At 45.6% G+C, this 17829-nt stretch overlaps 2 protein-coding genes across 7 annotated transcripts in view; one reads left to right on the forward strand and one right to left on the reverse strand.

Moving 5' to 3' along the window:
• The window catches only part of MRS2 (magnesium transporter MRS2), a 37056-nt gene extending 22506 nt beyond the window's left edge, over window positions 1-14550 (forward strand). Inside the window, exons 8-11 of one of the 4 annotated variants that reach the window (XR_007923038.3) lie at window positions 2479-2631; window positions 3142-3259; window positions 12027-12215; window positions 12885-14550. Coding sequence is in view for 1 of the 4 variants with exons in the window: in XM_002714158.6 (XP_002714204.3) it covers window positions 2479-2631; window positions 3142-3259; window positions 12027-12140; window positions 12885-12995 (496 nt within the window). In the remaining 3 variants the exon portion in view is untranslated. The remainder of the gene's footprint in view (window positions 1-2478; window positions 2632-3141; window positions 3260-12026; window positions 12216-12884) is intronic. The other 3 variants (XM_002714158.6, XR_016234254.1, XR_016234253.1) reach the window with 3 other exon arrangements.
• Window positions 13193-17829, reverse strand: part of GPLD1 (glycosylphosphatidylinositol specific phospholipase D1) — a 64090-nt gene continuing 59453 nt past the window's right edge. For 2 of the 3 annotated variants that reach the window (XM_008262504.5, XM_008262501.5), the window contains exon 26: window positions 14422-16062. In XM_008262504.5, coding sequence (XP_008260726.2) covers window positions 15976-16062 — 87 coding nt within the window. In that variant the 3' untranslated portion in view covers window positions 14422-15975. Of the gene's footprint in view, window positions 16063-17829 lie in introns of all 3 variants that reach the window. The other variant, XM_008262505.5, reaches the window with a different exon arrangement.

Raw genomic sequence — 17829 nt, forward strand, 5'->3', positions numbered from 1 at the left:
GTACTTACTGATTTTGGTCTTTCTAAAAAGAGTCAAGTTCATAAATTTTTCTTTCTACCCAATCCTGTTGATTTCTTAGCTGTATTTTTAATTTTACTTTGAGTTTTTTAACTCTGTTTCTGATTTTTTTTATGATTTCTATGATAAACTTCTGATTCATATCATGAATGGTCTCCCTTATGCCATTGAATCGTCTGTGTTCTCTTGTGTCTCTAAGTTTCTTAATATTGTTTCTGATTCTTCGTGGACAATTCACCAACTTCCCTTCTCAGTGGTCTGTTGCTGCGAGTTACTATGTTCCTTTGGAGCTGTCACGTTACTTTCTTTATTCATGCTTCTTGCACCCCACATCAGTTTTTGTGCATCTGTTGGATCACTTCTTCAATCAGTTTCACAGGTGACCTTTGTAGTGAAAGATTTTCTGTTAGGGTGTTGCTAGGTGTGCTGTGTTGGCTTTGGTTCCAGGTGGGCACTTTAGTGTCCCTGTAGCTTCTTCAGCTGAAGTCACTATTGACAATATCTGCTGATGTCTCAGTGGCCTAGGCTGCATGCATTGTGGATTGCACTTGGCCAGTTGGGGTGCAGCTTCCTTAGGCAGGGCAGGTTCATGGCAGCTCTAAGTGTAGAGCTTCTGTCAGTTTCTGCAGGTTACTGTGAGTGTGGAACCACCTCTGTGTACCTGGGAGAGGCCGCACCTCAGAGGGAGGGCTGTCAGCGTCTGAGGCCTGCACAGGTAAACTCACTGGACTTCAGAAGCCAACCTGCTCAGGGAGGTCTGCCCAGCTGCTTCCCAAGGGCTGTAGGTACATTGCTGAGGCCACTTGCCTGCATCCTAGGGCCTCTGAGGCCGAAGGGGGTAGGTGGAGCCACACAGCTGTTTTCAGGGCTGAAGGAGCATGGATGGGCCGCTCAGCTGTGTTCTGGGGACCTCTGGGGCCAAGGGACTCAAAGTGTGCTGTTCAAGTTCTTCCTCAGACTATGGGAGGGTGGGTAGGGCCTCCCTGCTGGTTCACAAAGTTAGTTTTGTGGAGCTTCTGAATAAGATAGGTGGGGTGGGGTCTCAGGATAACTGCAGAAAGAGCCTGCAGGGAGTGGGAGAGGCATTGTAGGCTGGGCTTTCTCCCGGGCCATGCAGTGGTGTGATGACCCTGAAGTGCCCCACACTGACTCAGGGCCTGCACGAACCGCAGGCTTCTCCAGGAGTAAATTCCTCAGGTGTCTGTGGCATGAGTGGGAACTGCCGGGGACCCCCTGCTCAGTCTTTAGTTTCTCATTTCAGGGTTGGTCTGGAGAGAGAGAATGGCAGATGCTGTGTGCATTGTGTATCTGTGTGCCCACTTTCCTGCCCCACTCCCTGCTGGGTGGGGTCTTCCTAAGTGCTGTACTGGCTAAGGTTGGGGAGGGGAACTGGAGGCTGTCCTTCGGCCACCTGGCTAGCGTAGTTCCAGAGGCTCAGTCCATGGGTCCTGACTTGCAGATGGGGGCTAAAGGGCTCTGCGCAGCACTGGGTCTCACCATGGCAGGCCTGGTGACTGCACCTGGACTTAATTCCTCTCCCTTCCCCCAGCAGGAGGTGTCTCTTTCCACGCTGTGCTGCCAGGAGTTTGGGAAAAGGCGGTGCAGGCAACTTCTTTCTGCCTGCTTCAATGCCAGGCGCTGTGGGATCTCACCTGGCTCCTTCAGCTCTTGTAAAGATAGTTGTGTACATGAATAGCCGTCAAATTGATGTCTCTCAGGATGTGACTCAGCAGCTGCTATCTTACTCTGCCTAATGTTTACTTTTGAAATACCCAAAATACTTTGTAGAGCAGAATCAGAAATTAATAGTGATCCTTATATAAAGTTTGTATGACCTATACAGATTTTTTCAATATTTTGAGAAGTTGATTAGATAGGATTTAGATAACAGTATTCGAAATCTAAACGCTAGAATTCTTAGTTGCCTTACTTCAGCTGATTTGTCTCTAATAGGCCTTTTGATCAAATTGTCTTGTACAGGATACCCTATTGCCTTATCATCTTTGGTTTGGTGGGAAAATAAAGCAGATACTGATATCATTCCAAAAACATGTTTCATCATAAATGGAAACAGCATGTTATATACATAACATGGAAGGGAAATGCCCTTTGTGCATTTTGTCTTGGTTTTGTTTTACCAGATAGTGGTTTTGGATTTGCCCTAATTCATCAGCATTCACATGCCTGGATTTACCTGTGCGTGATAGCACGCATTTGTGTTAGTCTCATCGGTTGACGCTAACTAGCCTGTAGGAGGATGGAACCTCTGGACTTGTCTGGATAGCGTCTGGGATCAGCTTCAGAGCCACTCAGACTGGCCTCACTCGCAACCATAGAAAACAAAGGCAGTAGGTTTTTCACTGGTGGCTGAATATTACACACTAACCCAGGAAGTTTGGGTATTAATGTAGGATGCACTTACTGGAGGTGTGTTAATTAGGCTTACTCTTTCCATCGAAGTGAGCAGAGCAGCGCTGGCATTGACCATGCAGAGGAGATGGAGCTGCTGTTGGAGAACTACTACCGCCTGGCTGAGGATCTCTCCAATGCAGCTCGGGAACTCAGGGCACTGATCGATGACTCACAGAGTATCATTTTCATCAACCTGGACAGGTAAGGAGGCAGTCCGTAGGTATTTTCTTAAAAAAAATTATTATTTAAGGGGCCAGCATTGTGGGGTAGCAGGTACAGTTGCCACCTGCAGTGCCAGTATCCCTTACGGGTGCCAGTTTGTGTCCTTCATGCTCCACTTCAATCCAGCTCCCTGCTCATGGCCTGGGGAAAGCAAGCAGACAATGGCCCAAGTGTTCGGGTACCTGCCACCCATCCACCCATATGGGAGATCCAGATGAAACTTTTGGCTCAACCCTGGCCATTGAGGCCATCAGGGGAGTGAACCATTGGATATAAGATCTCTCTGTCTCTCTGTAACTCTGACTTTCAAATCTTTTTAAAAATAATTTTTTACAAGGAAATCACATTTTGGAAGGAATTATACCATCATCATCTACAGCTACTGTAAAAATTTTTTGAAGGTGTAAATTTAATGTGGCCTTTATTAGATGATTTAGTGAATCTGCTGTATGTAGTGGCCCTTCTGATCTGAGTAAGAATTCTCTCCAGCCACCGTAACGTGATGATGAGATTGAACCTGCAGTTGACCATGGGAACCTTCTCTCTTTCACTCTTTGGACTCATGGGAGTTGCTTTTGGAATGAATTTGGAATCTTCCCTTGAAGAGGTAAGAAAGGACTATTTCAGTAACTTGGAGATTTTTTTTTTATTGTTTTGAAGGTCAGTTTTCAATAGATTTCTTTTTTAAAAGACTAACCTGTGAAATGAATTTATATTGTGTCTCACAATTCAGGCCATATGTTTGGAACCTATTATAAGTAAGAGTCTAGCCTAGGTTGCTTTGTTTTCCAATACTTGTAGTGACACATGGGGTAGCTTTGATAACCCAGTGTTGAACTCTGAAGCAGTGTCAGTGAAGAGTGTTTATTTTTTAGATCTTTTTGAAAATTAATTGGTATTATTTATTTGAAAGAGAGGGAGAGACAGATCTCTCATGCACCAGGTCCTCACATACTCGCAACAGCCAGGGCTGGCCTGGGCTGAAGGCAGGTGCTTGAAGGCAGAGAAGCCAGCTACTTGAGATACCACAGGGCTGCCTCCCATTGTGTGCATTAGCAGGAGGCTTGAATTAGCGGAGCCAAGACTCAAGCCTAGGCACTCTGGTACAGGATACAGAGGTACCAAGCCACATCTTAACCACTGTACAAAACATCCACCCTGTTTTTAAAGTCTATGCACTTAAGTGGCTCAATCATCATAACTCCTTCAAAGTAAATATTTTATCCTTACTTTATAGATGAAAAAATTGATGCTCAGAAAATTTAATAAACTTGTCTAAAGGCATGGAGCTAAAAAAATTACAGAGTTAGGATTTCAACTAAAAGACTTGTTCTGTTTGGCTTACTGCATTCCACAGAGACCTTATTATTGGATTTCTAGCAATGACTCTGAATGTACATTTAGCCCCTGAGGTGCTGGGTTTAGGGCCACAGTCATATCACAGGTCTGCTGTCTGTTGCCCCAGTCTAACCACATTATCTCTCATCAGGACCACTTTCTTTAAAAGATATACAAACTTGAATATGTCACTCTTCCGCATAAAAGTAGTCAGGGGCTCTCAGGCTAAAGATAAAAATCTGAAACCTCCTGAATCTGAGGGCTTGTCCTGTCTCTGCTTATCTTCTCCCTCTATCTGCAGCTCCGTAGTTACTTGCTCCTTTGGTTTCTGTCCCAGACTCACTGCTTCCACCTCTCTGTCCTCAGCTCCTACCTTTCTGCTTGGGTAGGACCTCCTTACGTTTGAGGCCTCAATTTGATGTGTCCTTTCCCTGGCTATTCCCCCAAGCCGTACAGTTAAAATTACTCCCTTTGTTGTATGTACCCCCCAGATCCCACACTGCATGTCTGCTACATCCCTCAAATTTACAGGTACCTGCTACAAGGCTGGGAAAGATCAGAAGCTCTCTGAGGCAGACTCAATACTTGTTCTTTTGTTTTTTTGTTTTGTTTTTGTTTTTGTTTTGTTTTTTAATGCTCTTTCTGATAAAATGTGAAAGAAAACCAAATAGAGTACATTCATTCATTTACCTCAAGTGTGTTTCAGTTGTTGTTACACACTTAGCACTGCTTTAGGGCCAGTGATTCTTTGAGGAGAGGGATGAAGTATGTTAAGTGATAAGGGCCACAAAGAAAGGCAGAGCCAGGTCAGGGGTACAGAGTGGCAGGTGGTGGACGGCAGCATCATAGATAGTCAGTGGTCAGGGCAGGTAGAGAAAGAGAACATGGGGAGGTCTTGGGAGGAGGGTTCTAAGCAGAAGGAACTACAATGCTCTGACAGGCAGGGTGAGGCAAACTACCTGTGGAAAGCAGCAAAACCAGAGAGGTTAGAAGAGGTTGAGTTGAATGGCACCTGGTGGGAAATGAGGTCAGAGAGAGACCAGCATGAGATGTGAGTTGTGTGGAGCATCACACAGGTTTGTATTTGTTTACAGAGCAACAGGAACCTTTGGAGGTTTGATCCCTAACTGAGACCATTACAGACTTGAGCATTCACCAGAATGTTCTGTGCCACATAGGGCAGCTCTGGACATCTGCAAAGGATACATCCACAGACCCTCGCAATTTGGCCATTTGTGGCTACAGAACTTCAGTGAGTGATGAGTGCTAAGTGTGTAACAGCCACTGAAAAACACATGAGGTGAATGAACAAATGTACTGTATTTGGTTTTCTTTCACATTTTATCAGAGCATTAAAAAACCAAAAGAGCAAGTATTGAGTCTGCCTCAGAGAGCTTCTGATCTTTTGCAGCCTTGCAGCAGGTACTTGTAAATTTGAGGGATGTAGCAGATGCAAAGTGTTGGATTTGGGAGGTACATACACTAAAGGGAGTAAGCGAGTGAAGCTTGCTCAGGAGGGCCAGGGCAGTGCCTCATCAGCATCACAGGTGACTCATGTCTCAGTTTCATGAAGAATACCTGAAACACTCTTGAAATCCATGAATGTCAATTGTTTTATGCCTGTATTGTTAGCATCAATGTGTATAATAGTGTAGGACAGGAAAAACTTGGTCTTTAAGATAATTCAAACTTACAGAAAAGTTCTAAGACTTAGTCAGCTCTCTTGCAATCTTTAATCAGAGACTTTACACATTTGCTTCACCATTCTAAATATACATATTTTCTGACTATTTGAGACAGAACAGATGGGATGCTACTTCACCTCAAATGTTTCAGTATGTGTTTTTCCCCCAGAAGCCTTAATACAAACTTCATACATTTTTTTAAAGATTTGTTTAATTGAAAGAGTTACACAGAGAGAGGAGAGGCGGAGAGAGAAAGAAAGGTCTTTCATCCACTGGTTCATTCCCCAGTTGGCCACAACGGCCAGAGCTGCGCCAATCCAAAGCCAGGAGCCAGGTGCTTCTCCTGGTCTCCCTGTGGGTGCAGGGATCCAAGCACTTGGGCCATCCTCTACTGCCCTCCCGGGCCACAGCAGAGAACTAGACTGGAAGAGGAGCAACCGGGACTAGAACTTGGGGTGTTGGCACCGCAGGCGGAGGGTTAACCAAATGAACCATGGCGCCGGCTCCATTCTTGTTTTTTTTACTAAGATCTATTTTCAATTAACTTTATACACATGATTAACTATGTGAAGAGTTCAACACATAGTATGAAGAAAACAAAAACTGTTCCTCAGCAGTCGAGACAAGGGCTGTTCAAAGTTACTGGCTCTCAAAGTGTCAATTTCACATCTATAGATTACCTTTTTAGTGCTCAATTAGTAATCACAGATCAGGGAGAACATATGGTATTTGTCCTTGTGAGACTGACTTATTTCACTAAATATGATTTCCAGTTTCATCCATTTTTTTGCAAACAGATTTCAGTTTTTGTTTTTACTGCTTTGTATTATTCTGTGGTGTACATCTCCCATAATTTCTTTATTCAGTCTTCAGTTGATGGACATTTGGGTTGACTCCAGTCTTAGGTATTGTGAATTGAGCTGCAATAAACATGGGAGGGATATAGATAACTTTCATTTGGTGATGTCATTTCCCTTGGGTAAATTCTCAGCAGTGAGATGGCTGGGTCATATGACAGGACTATATTCAAATTTCTGAGGAATCTCCATACGGTCTTCCATAGTGGCTTTACCAGTTTACATGTTTATTGCAGCCCTGTGCTGGCTTTTATCTTTGGACTATGCGTCTGTGGATTAGTGGAGTGTCTGCTTTTCTAGTGAATACCTAGAGGTGTGTAGCGGGTGTTGCCAGGAAGCTGTGTTCAGTGCTCCAGGGTGAAGGGAGTGTCCAACGTGACACTCAGGCTGGATGTGGTAAATCTCTTTTTTTTTTTCTTCTTCACCGAGGGGAGGATTTGTTCTGCTCTGTTGGTATAGTCTCAGCTCACTTTCCCTCAAAGGAGACAGTACCTGGGTACTAGCCCCAGCGGGTTTAATATTCATCCATGCTGCCACAAAAACCACACAAAGGATCTGTGAAGTCCTCAGTGTAAGCACAGATTCCGTAACAATGATCCTCACCAGGGAACCAGGAAGTCCTGAGTGTGTGGAGACTCCCACAGTTACAACCCAAAGTCCCAGCCACACCCTGAGCCCTCCCCCATAGCCTCAGTGTTTTCACAGTCCTGACACACGAGCCTCCCACTGTCAGAAGCACCCATCCCCCTTGTCAGTTCTCCCCACCAGACTCAGGCATCTCCACTTGGCTGGTTGCTGTGTGCATGGACACGAGTCTGCTCAGCTGTTATGGATGTCCAAAATGGCTCCCACCCTCTGTCAGCTTGTTACAGGATGCTGTTGCAGGGTGATCGGGGAGAGAGAAGTGTGCCTCCCCCCACCCCCCCCACCCCTTATTTTCTCCAGTTTGGCAGGTACACTGTGCCCCACAGGGCTCCAAGCCAGATGCCCTCCAGGCTCTTCTTGCAGCTTCACCGCCAGTGGCTGGGGCTGCTGCAGATTGGCCTCACCTCACTCCAGAGCTGGTGATGAGGTTCTTGGCTGCTTGGGTCCTGAGTTGTGCGTGTCCACACCCTCTGTGTGGGTCCAACAGCGTCCCTCTATTTTGTGTCGTTTCCTCTGCCATTTTTTCCCTAACTCTTCGCTGAGACTGCACTCTCCACTGTTTTTTGTTTTTTTTTTTTTTTTTAAGATTTATTTATTTATTTGAAAGACAGAGTTACAGAGAGGCAGAGGCAGAGAGAGAGATCTTCAATCCACTGGTTCACTCCCCAGATGGCCATAATGGCCTGAGCTGTGCTGATCCCAAGACAGCAGCCAGGAGCTGCTTCTGTGTCTCCCATGTGGATGCAGGGGCCCAAGGACTTGGGCCATCTTCTGCTTTCCCAGGCTATAACAGAGAGCTGGATTGGAAGTGAAGCAGCAGGGACTCAAACCACTCATCATATGGGATGCTGGCACTGCAGGCAGCAGCTTTACCCGCTACACCACAGCGCCGGCCCCTCTCCACTTTTTTAAAACTATCTTCTAGACTAGAGCATTAGCTCCCTCCCTATTCCACCATCTTAATCCCTCCACTTTGATTTCTCTTTGAGATCTCAATTTCATGGGAGAAATTTTCTTTCATGTCATGTAGAGATTTCATTAGTTCCTGGATTTGCTTCTGATTACTTCTAAGTAATCCTATGATCAATTTTTTGAATTCCATTTCTGGCATTTCTTCAGTCTCTTCATCTTCACATTCTAGTGCTGAGGTGTTGTGTTATTTAGGGGCATCATGTTGTTTTCCTTTTTCTTGTTTCCTCAATTGCTGCATTTATTATTCAGCATTTGTAGAAATACTTGTTGGTTTCTTTCTTGTTTTTTCCCTGTCATGGCTTTTATGTTTGGACTATGCCTCAGTGGCTTAGTGATTTTTCAGTGAATACCCAGAGGCATGTGGTGGGTGTGGCCAGCGGGCTCTGTTCAGTGTCCCAGAGGGAAGGGAGTGTCCAAGTTGACCCCCAGGTTGGACATGGTAATTTTTTTATCAGAGGGGAGTTTTTTTTTTTAATGTTCTCTTCTCATTGTCTCACGCCTACCTCTTCTCCTCAAAGGAGACCAGTGCCAGGGTGCTAGCTGCAGTGGGTACAGAATTCATCCGTGCTGCCCAAAGGACCACAAAAAAGATCTGTGCAGTCGAGGACCCTCACCAAGGAGTCAGGGAGCCCTGAGTGTGTGGATCTGCCCACAGTCCAAGCCACACCCTGCGCTCTCCCACAGCCTCAGTGTTTTCAGCGTCCTGGCACACAAACCTCCCACAGCCATGAGCGCCCAGCCCCCTGTCAGTTCTCCCGGCCTGACTCGGGTATCTCTGCTCGGCTGGTTGCTGGGCACGTGGACTTGAGCTGGCACAGCTGTTGTGTATGTGTAGAATGGCGTCTGCGCTCAGCTTCTTACAGGATGCCAGTACAGGGCGGTCAGAGAAATGTGCCCCTGACTTTTTCCCCTAGGTAGGCAGGTACACTGTCTCTACCAGGCTCTCCCTGCAGCTTTATCATCATGGCTTGGGCTGCTGAACCTCACTCCAAAGGTAGTGCTGCTGGGATCCTGAGTTGGGTCCATCCACACCCTCCATGTAGGTCCACAGTGTCCCTCTGATTTGCATGAACGTTCCGATGCTGTTTTCTCCCTAACTCTTCCCTGAGACTGCACTCTCCCCACTTTTTTTTAAACTATCTTCCCTTAGACAAGAGCAGTACGCTCCCTCCCTGTTCTGCCATCTGGATCTCTCCATCACTCCAGTATGTGTTTAAGAATACAGTACCTTCTTATAACATTAGTGCAGTTATCAATTCGGGAAGATGACCCTGAAAGTCGTTGTATTTTCCCATCTGTTTGCAGATTTTGCCCGTGTCCACATAACACTTGTCACAGTCTCAGACCACGTGTTGCCTGTGGCTGTCGGGTCTCTCTAGTCTCCTGTCATCCACAGCAGCTCTCCTGTCCCTTGCAGTCATGATGTTCTTGAGGGAAGTGTTCCAGTAGTGTTTCCTGGTTGGGCATTTTGTTGTGACTCTGTGGTCACATGACATGGTGTCAGTTTGTCCCATTACTAGCAGTAATGGCTTTAATTACATTGTCATTTGGTTAAGGTATTGGCTGCCAATGTAATGTCCTGTAGGTCACTCTTTCCTTTTTGGAATAAAGTTTCCTTAGGGATATTACAAAGGGGTTTCCAAAACGTTCACAGAAAATGGGCACTGTGAAATAGCTACATCTTTCAATTCTATTTTTCTAGAGTTTTTGAAGTACCCGGTACAAACTGATACTGTAGAAGTTCTGTTCATTGAGTTCATCTGTATTGTAAGCATCCACTACGTGATGCAAAACTGACTCAGTAACCATACTCTGATGGTTACCACATGGCTGTCCTATGTACATTTAATAGTTGGCATTGTATGCAAAAGAGAACTTCACCTTTTCTCCCTTATTATTCATTTGTGTCAGTTTGCATTTGTGGGCTCTCATTTTAGTCAGTGAACTAGAGCCTACTGACAGCTTAATGTTCAGATCGTCCTATTGGGGCTGGCATGTTTTCAGTGTGTTTGTAGCCTCCAGAACATCCTGTATGGCAGGCCAGGTACGTGACTTCATGATGCAGGGTGGGCAGTGGGGAGAGAAAGCAGGGACTTTGAGCTGTAGATGAGGCCTTGGCCCTAGGACTGCGAGATGGACACAGACCTTCCAGAGGGTTCACTCTGCTGGGTTATGGCTCATGCAGTTTTCAGCTTGGTTGGCCTCCAACGTGGCTTGCTTCTGAATCTTAACACATTTTGGCATTCCTTGACTGAGTCTCTAGTTCACTACAAATCTACAGTAAAAATTAATCTATGTGTATTTTATTGTATTTAAATAATTTTTTTAAAGATTTTTGTATTTGAAAGGCAGAGTGACAGAGATGGGGCGAGAGAGATCTTCATCCACGGGTCTACTCCCCAAATGGACACAACCGCCGGAGCTGGGCCAATCTGAAACCAGGAGCTTCTGGGTCTGACATGGGAGAAGGAGCCTTAGCACTTGGGCCATCTGCTGCTGCTTCCCCAGGCCTGTCAGCAGGGAGGTGGAGCAGCCAGGACTTGAACTGGTGCCCATACAGGATGCTGGCACTGCAGGCAGTGACTCTAGATGATATGCCTTAATGCCCAAAACAGAATATTTTTTTTTGGACAGGCAGAGTGGATAGTGAGAGAAAGGTCTTCCTTTTCTGTTGGTTCACCCTGCAATGGCCGCTGCGGCTGGCATCGTGCTGACCCAAAGCCAGGAGCCAAATGCTTCCCCTCGTCTCCCATGCGGGTGCAGGGCCCAAGGACTTGGGCCATCCTCCACTGCCCTCCCGGGCCACAGCAGAGAGCTGGCCTGGAAGAGGGGCAACCGGGACAGAATCCGGCGCCCTGACCAGGACTAGAACCTGGGGTGCCGGCGCCGCAGGCAGAGGATTAGCCTAGTGAGCCGCGGTGCCAGCCAAAACAATTTTTATAAGAAATTGGGGCTGGCGCCCTGGTGTAGTGCACTGAGCCTCTGCATCCCACGTGGGTGCAGGTTTCAGTCCTGGCTGCTCGTCTTCTGATGCAGTTCTCTATGACCTGGGAAAGCAGTGCAAGGTGGCCCAAGTAGTTGGGCCCTTGTACCCGTGTGGGAGACCCAGAAGCAACTCCTTGATCCTGGCTTCAGATGGGCCCCACTGCAGCCATTGTGGCCATTTGGGGAGTGAATCCTGTCTCTCTCTCTCTCTGTAATTCCCTCTCAGATAAAATCTTAAACTCGGGACCTTCATTTTAGATAATTAGGAATGTATTCACCATCTAAAAACAATTACCTCATGTTAATACCTTCTGATACCTCATGTGTAACATCTGCCTTCATGTTAAAAGGGAGCAGAAATCTGCTCATAGCAAGAGTTTGTATCAGTGAGAGCTGATGGATTATCTAAGTTATCCAAGCCATGATGGTAACCAGCTGTGTGTGGGATTCCTGTCCAAGATGAAATTTAAGTTCTAGGATTCTGTATGTGAAAATACAATTACTGAAAATAGTAAGGAAAAAATGTTAACTTCCCATACTTACTGGGTTCATTATGGCCTTAGTAAATTTATAGCATCCATAGACAAAAATGTATTATGATACAATTTCTTCTATGTCCTTTCCCTTGACCATTTAAACCATTCTGGGATGTTTGGTTTCCTGGGTATTGTAGCTCCGTTTGGAAAGAATATAAGCAACTGAGTTTGGCTTTTATGTGACCAAAAATCGTATTTTCTGCTGATATATTCTGATTGGGTGCCATCCAGGCCCTAATCCCTTTCTATAGAAAAGGGGCTGTACAAATTATAAAAGGCTTAAACTCCAGGGCAGTAATAGTTTTTAGGTGCCTTAAAAAATTTCCTTGTGATTAAAACTGACTCTTCTCTTGTAGGACCATAGAGTGTTCTGGCTGATTACAGGAATCATGTTTATGGGAAGCGGCCTCATCTGGAGGCGTCTGCTCTCCTTCCTCGGACGACAGCTGGAAGCTCCTTTGCCTCCTCTGGTATGAGTATTGCAGAAGACTGACATGGGCTCCAAAGTCAACCTGGCTTCTCCTGTGTAGGCTTTGTGATCTCATGCAAGTTGCTTAATTTTCTAAACCTGTTTCCCCATCTAAGTACTGTGCATAGCATCACTGAGCGAAATAACATGTACAGTGTACATCAAAAAGTCTGTGCCTAAATGGAATTTTTGTGCATAATTTTGAAATCCATATGAAGCTCTTCCATAATTGCATTTTTCTTGAACAAGTTTTGAAGTATTAATGTTTTATGTAGAAAATTATTGTAGTTTGGTTACAACTGAAACATAGAAGTCATTTAGTGTCCTCATTAAGACGCAGAGTTGGCCGGCGCCGTGGCTCACTAGGCTAATCCTCCGCCTAGCGGCGCCGGCACGCCGGATTCTGTCCCAGTTGCCCCTCTTCCAGGCCAGCTCTCTGCTGTGGCCAGGGAGTGCAGTGGAGGATGGCCCAGGTGCTTGGGCCCTGCACCCCATGGGAGACCAGGAAAAGCTCCTGGCTCCTGCCATCAGATCAGCGCGGTGCGCCGGCTGCAGTGGCCATTGGAGGGTGAACCAACGGCAAAAAAGAAGACCTTTCTCTCTGTCTCTCTCTCTCACTGTCCACTCTGCCTGTCAAAAAAAAAAAAAAAAGACGCAGAGTTTACCTTTCTCTTATCTTTGTACTTGAAGATGACACTACTGTGCTAAAAGCACAAACCTGAATTGATTTTCCTGCTTCATTTAGATGGCCTCTTTACCTAAAAAGACTCTTCTGGCTGATAGAAGGATGGAAATGAGAAGCACACTCAGGCCTGATGGACTTGGATCAAGCAGGAACATCCTTACAAACCGCTAGGAACAGCTGGCCTGGTGGATCTGGACACTTTATGGTAGTCACAAAACTTCTGATACTTTTATGATGGAGTTGGACACTTTGGGGAGGGAAGGAAATCATTGGTATGTATGTCTAATGATGAAGGTATTACAACAGTTCTTATTGGATAGAAAAATGATTGCATTTTTCAGAATTATGAGCAAAGTGCTTACCTTGTAAAAAGGCAAAATTGTTTTTATTGATGTGAGTCATGGAGAGATTAGTTCAACACAAGAACAGTCAGTTATATGGACTTCATTTATACACAGCAAGAAAAGTGCCATTTCCTGTGGAACAAAGCCTAGAAACTTGCCAACTCGTAGTTATAAGATCAGGATCCTTAGTTCTTGGTCCATGCAAGGAGTCATATTGGTGTGATTGCCTAACCCTCAGGTGACTGAAAAGCTTTATTTGCCTCCTTTTTTATATATGGTGAATCCCAGTCAAATTTCAGCCCTCTTTGATTTGCTCTAATTAGAACCTTGGGATGTAAAGTTGAAGCATCTGTGTTGTGTTCAGTGCCTGAGGGAAGGAAAACGCAGATACCCCAGCTGCTGTCTGTACCTCAGAAGCTGACAGATGGCCCTCCTGAAACAAGAGGGCAGATAAGGGTTACAGCGTTCACCTTTTCACTGTTAAACAGATGGCTCATATTGGTAAGTCTGACAGCTGCTACCTACTTAATATTTACTGTCCAGCAAATACCAACAGAGTGAAATGTGCCTCCGAAAGTGGCCGGAGCAGCTCTCCTACTAGCAATGTTTCAGTAATAAACAACTCAGGTGTGAGGGATCCTGATTAGCCCGTGGTGTTGGGACTGTGATGCTTTGAAAGAAAATAATTTACAAGAGAGGGAGCACTTTGCACTGCATGGGGTACTTGTTGCAAGGGGACTGGGTTCTTGGAATCCCAAAGGGCAGAAGTTGAGCAATTCTGGTCACTTGTCTTTGTTGTTACTGACAGTTTTGAGTCGAGCCTTGTCCTGTTAGTAAAAGGGCAAATGTGTAACTACCTCATGGTTCCTGTTGGTTTGCAACATATTTGAAGGTAGTTAGATCAAGTCTGATCTCAAAATGTCAGCTAATGGGTGATTGCTGGATACTTTTTACAGCAAAGTTCTCATAATAAAGCCAGTGCTCCAAGAGAGGAAGTTCACTGGTAAAGTAGACTGAACACGTCGGCTATTTGTAAACAGGGTGGTAAAATACCAACCAGTATGAGACAGCCCTCTTCAGACTGCTCTCATCTTGGAGGACTTTCCAGTGGTACCTGTTGTGCCTTCAGAGGATTGTGTTCACAGAAACTGATGGACACTAACCACTTTCATATTAGAGCTATTTTGGTAACTTATTCCCAGAGTTGCATGTAGCCTTGGAATTGAGGTAATAAAGTCACACTAAAATTAGGATTTACCTTTATCCTTTTAGTTTCATCCTGTTATGCAGACATAAAATGATTCCAGTCCTGAAGAAAGTTGTTACAGTACCAAGAAAATGCAAATGTCTGATAAATTGAAATAAAGAATTTTAACTTAAAACTGTTACATACATTTAGTTTCTCATTAACACAAATCAAACTATAAGGTATTTCCATTGCAGTTAGTGGAATCAGCATAATCATCCTGGTATGCTAGATTTTTACATATTTGCCATATAAGCTGACCTTCAACAGAAGTATAGTTTATGTCACTTGTGTTAGTATGACAGGTAAATATCCTATAGACTTGAAGATTGGTTTGCAACTCTATAGATTTTAACTTCCACCTAATACTTGCTGTGTTTAGCATTGAAGTTACACATTCTGAATAATGATCCTGTTAAACTTGGGCTCCGTCATTAGTGCAGCATGAAAACAGTGATCTCTTCCACCACCATAGGACTTCTCAGGAAAGGCTTAGCCCGGACTTCTCAGCCTGTGAGCAAATCAAGCCGAGAGATTTCTAGTCCCCAAAAAATAACCAACAGGAACTGCCAGTACCTGGTACCCAGACAAAAATAGGGTTTCCCTGTGGCACAGGGAGCTAGACCAGGAGGTGCAACCTGCGCGTGTACCTGTGCTGCTCTTGCCCAGCTGTACTCACATCACGGGAGCTTTTCCCGGGGGTCTGGTTTCACTTTCTGCTCCTCAGCTGGATTCCTCCCGTCTCTGCTTCTAGAGAACCTGCCTATCATTTCACCAGGCAGCAGACAGTAATGCCTGCCCCTGTGTAGTGAAGACGAACCTCATGATCCGTTCTTCTCCCTTAAATCTGCCAGACTGACAGATGAAGTCACCCGACCTGCAGACAGCCGGGAACAAGGCAGGGTCTGCTTCCCTCCTCCCCGCCCCACTCCCTCAGACCTGGTCTCCTTCCTGCTTGAATTCTGTTGGTGCAGCACAAAGTGACCAAATGCAGGAAAGGGCCTCGTGGGCTGACATGAAACTAGTAGAGAGGCAGGAGGCTCAGCGCCCGTTACAGCCGCTGCCTCTGGAGGAGGATAGAGCTCAGAAAGCAGAGGAGTCCTCATTCAGAAAGGACCGGATCTCTTACCGCAGGGGGAGGTCACCTTTACCCCCACCTCCCCTCCTGGGCCCTTAGTCTTTTCCTATAGACTAAGCTTTCTATTATACTTTGCTAAAATGGGCCACTGTGTTTTTTAAAAGGTTTCAGGCGGAATCGTATACAGAGGTTGTACAAAGGGACGTGGACTGAGCTAGGAGAGAAGCAAAGATGGGAACTTCAGGAAAGGACTTGAATGACCAGAGTGTATGTTTCCTGTGCTCCCGGGGCCATCATGTGGTTACCGTGTCCTAGTCCCAGAGCATCTAGGTGCTGCTGCGTGTCTACTCCCAAGAACCTCTGCCTCTACAAGGATCTCCCACAGCTCCACTGGATGCTGTACCGTCCATCAAACACCCACCCTGCAGGTTCCTCACCGGCTGGAAATGAGGGAATGGGTGTGGGCAAAGTGGAGTGAAGTTTTCAGTCTGAGCCCAGGTTGTAGACATGAAGTGCCCCAGAGAGCCGGGCTCCCAGAGAGCTCCTCCCAGCAGCAATGACAACTTGGTTCTGTAGGGACACAATACAGAGCATTGATGGTTCAGTTGTGGCGTATGTCATGTCCTACAATGCTCTGGAAGTACTAGGTGAGTGAGACACCAGCCAGATCCCAGACTTAAACGCCTCTTTCCCTTTGCTCGACACCACAGCTCAGGACATGCACGCCAGTCCCTTCCCTTGCACAGGAAGGGAAAGCACACCAGATCCTTCTTATCTTAGATCCTTGGTGATGGTGGAACATAACCTATCTGGAGGGGCTGGTGCTGCAGCGTAGCGGGTAAAGCTGCCATGTGAGTGCTGGTTCGAGTCCCAGCTGCTCCACTTCCAATCCAGCTCTCTATGGCCTGGGAAAGCAATAGATGACCCAAGTCCTTGGGCCCCTGCACCTGTGTCGGAGACAAGAAGCTCCTGGTTCCTGGCTTCAGATCGGCATAGCTCCAGCCATTGTGGCCAGTTGGGGAGTGACCCAGCAGATCGAAGACCTCTCTACCTCTCCTTCTCTGTGTAACTCTTTCAAATCTTAAACACCACCTATCTGGAGAAGGACCTCCCCAGGGCTGGCTATTGGAGATGTGTTTCCACCTCGCCCCTGCTCCTGGGAACATTTCAGGACTTCCAGAACTGCTCCAAAGCCTGCTGCAAGTTTTTAAACATCCTCAGATGTAGTAAGGTCTTCATACGTCATGGGTGGATTGGATATTCAGGAACTGCGAAGTTACTCTGAATGCAGGCTGGTAAGTGAGGTGTGGGTGATCACACCGGCTTACACTGTTTGGGCTTGGGCCCGAGCAGGCTGGGAAGGCTTGTCATTGATTTAACTCTGAACACTACAGCTGTGATCCAGTAATAAGATCTGTAATAACTGGAAATTACTGAGCCTCTATCATGTATCAGATTCTTTGCTTGGTTTACCTTTTAATACCTCAGTGTCAGGGCCAGTGCTGTGGTGCAGCAGGTGAGCCTGCTGGCTTGAGTAGATGAATTAAGTGTCCTTTCTGTACACCACTGCTAAATCATCTGTACCATTACTGTCTCCAAGTTGTGTAAATATGGTGGTTTTATATGTGTATGTGCTTGATTATATCTTAATTTTTGGAAAATAAAAGTTTAAATACAGGTTTGATTTAAAGTATCCTTGTAAACAGGCCTTTTGAGACTCCTCCCATGAGCTTAAAGAAATTTTTTTTTTTTTTTTTGAGTGGCTAACTCTGAACTTCAGACTTAGTGTAAATGGGCCAACTTGAACTGCTATCCACTAGGGGGCAGTTTCACCACAATTCTTGTAAGGAGCCCAGGGTACACAGCACCTACCCAAGGCACGTCTAGTAGTCTTCCCTGGGCCTTCTTGCTACAGTTAATACTTTATGGTCCAAGTGCTCTTAAGCATTTAACCCTACACATGCACAAATCCTGTTTTCAAGAGCAGGAACTTTGCATAAGCTCTTGTAGAAAACTGTGGTAGGCTATGAGAGATGTCAAGCAATCAGTGGCTTAGATGTATATTCTGAACTAAAACTCTAGTCTTCTGTATCTATCAAAATATAATGCGTGTTACACCCTGTAACCTAGCAATCCTACTCCTAAGATTCTTGTGCGGACATTTGCGCTATGCATAAAGATCAGGTACATGAATGATCACCACAATATTGTCTGCAATAGTAAAAAAAAAAAAAAATAGCCTATAAGAATGTGAACGGAACAAGTAAACATTGTATCCATACAGTAAATTCCCATGCAGCCATTAGATGTAGATAGCTCTGCACATTCTTGTCTGGG

This window comes from Oryctolagus cuniculus, chromosome 5, assembly GCF_051225735.1.
Source record: "Oryctolagus cuniculus isolate XC-2025 breed Fujian yellow rabbit chromosome 5, ASM5122573v1, whole genome shotgun sequence".
NCBI lineage: Eukaryota > Metazoa > Chordata > Mammalia > Lagomorpha > Leporidae > Oryctolagus > Oryctolagus cuniculus.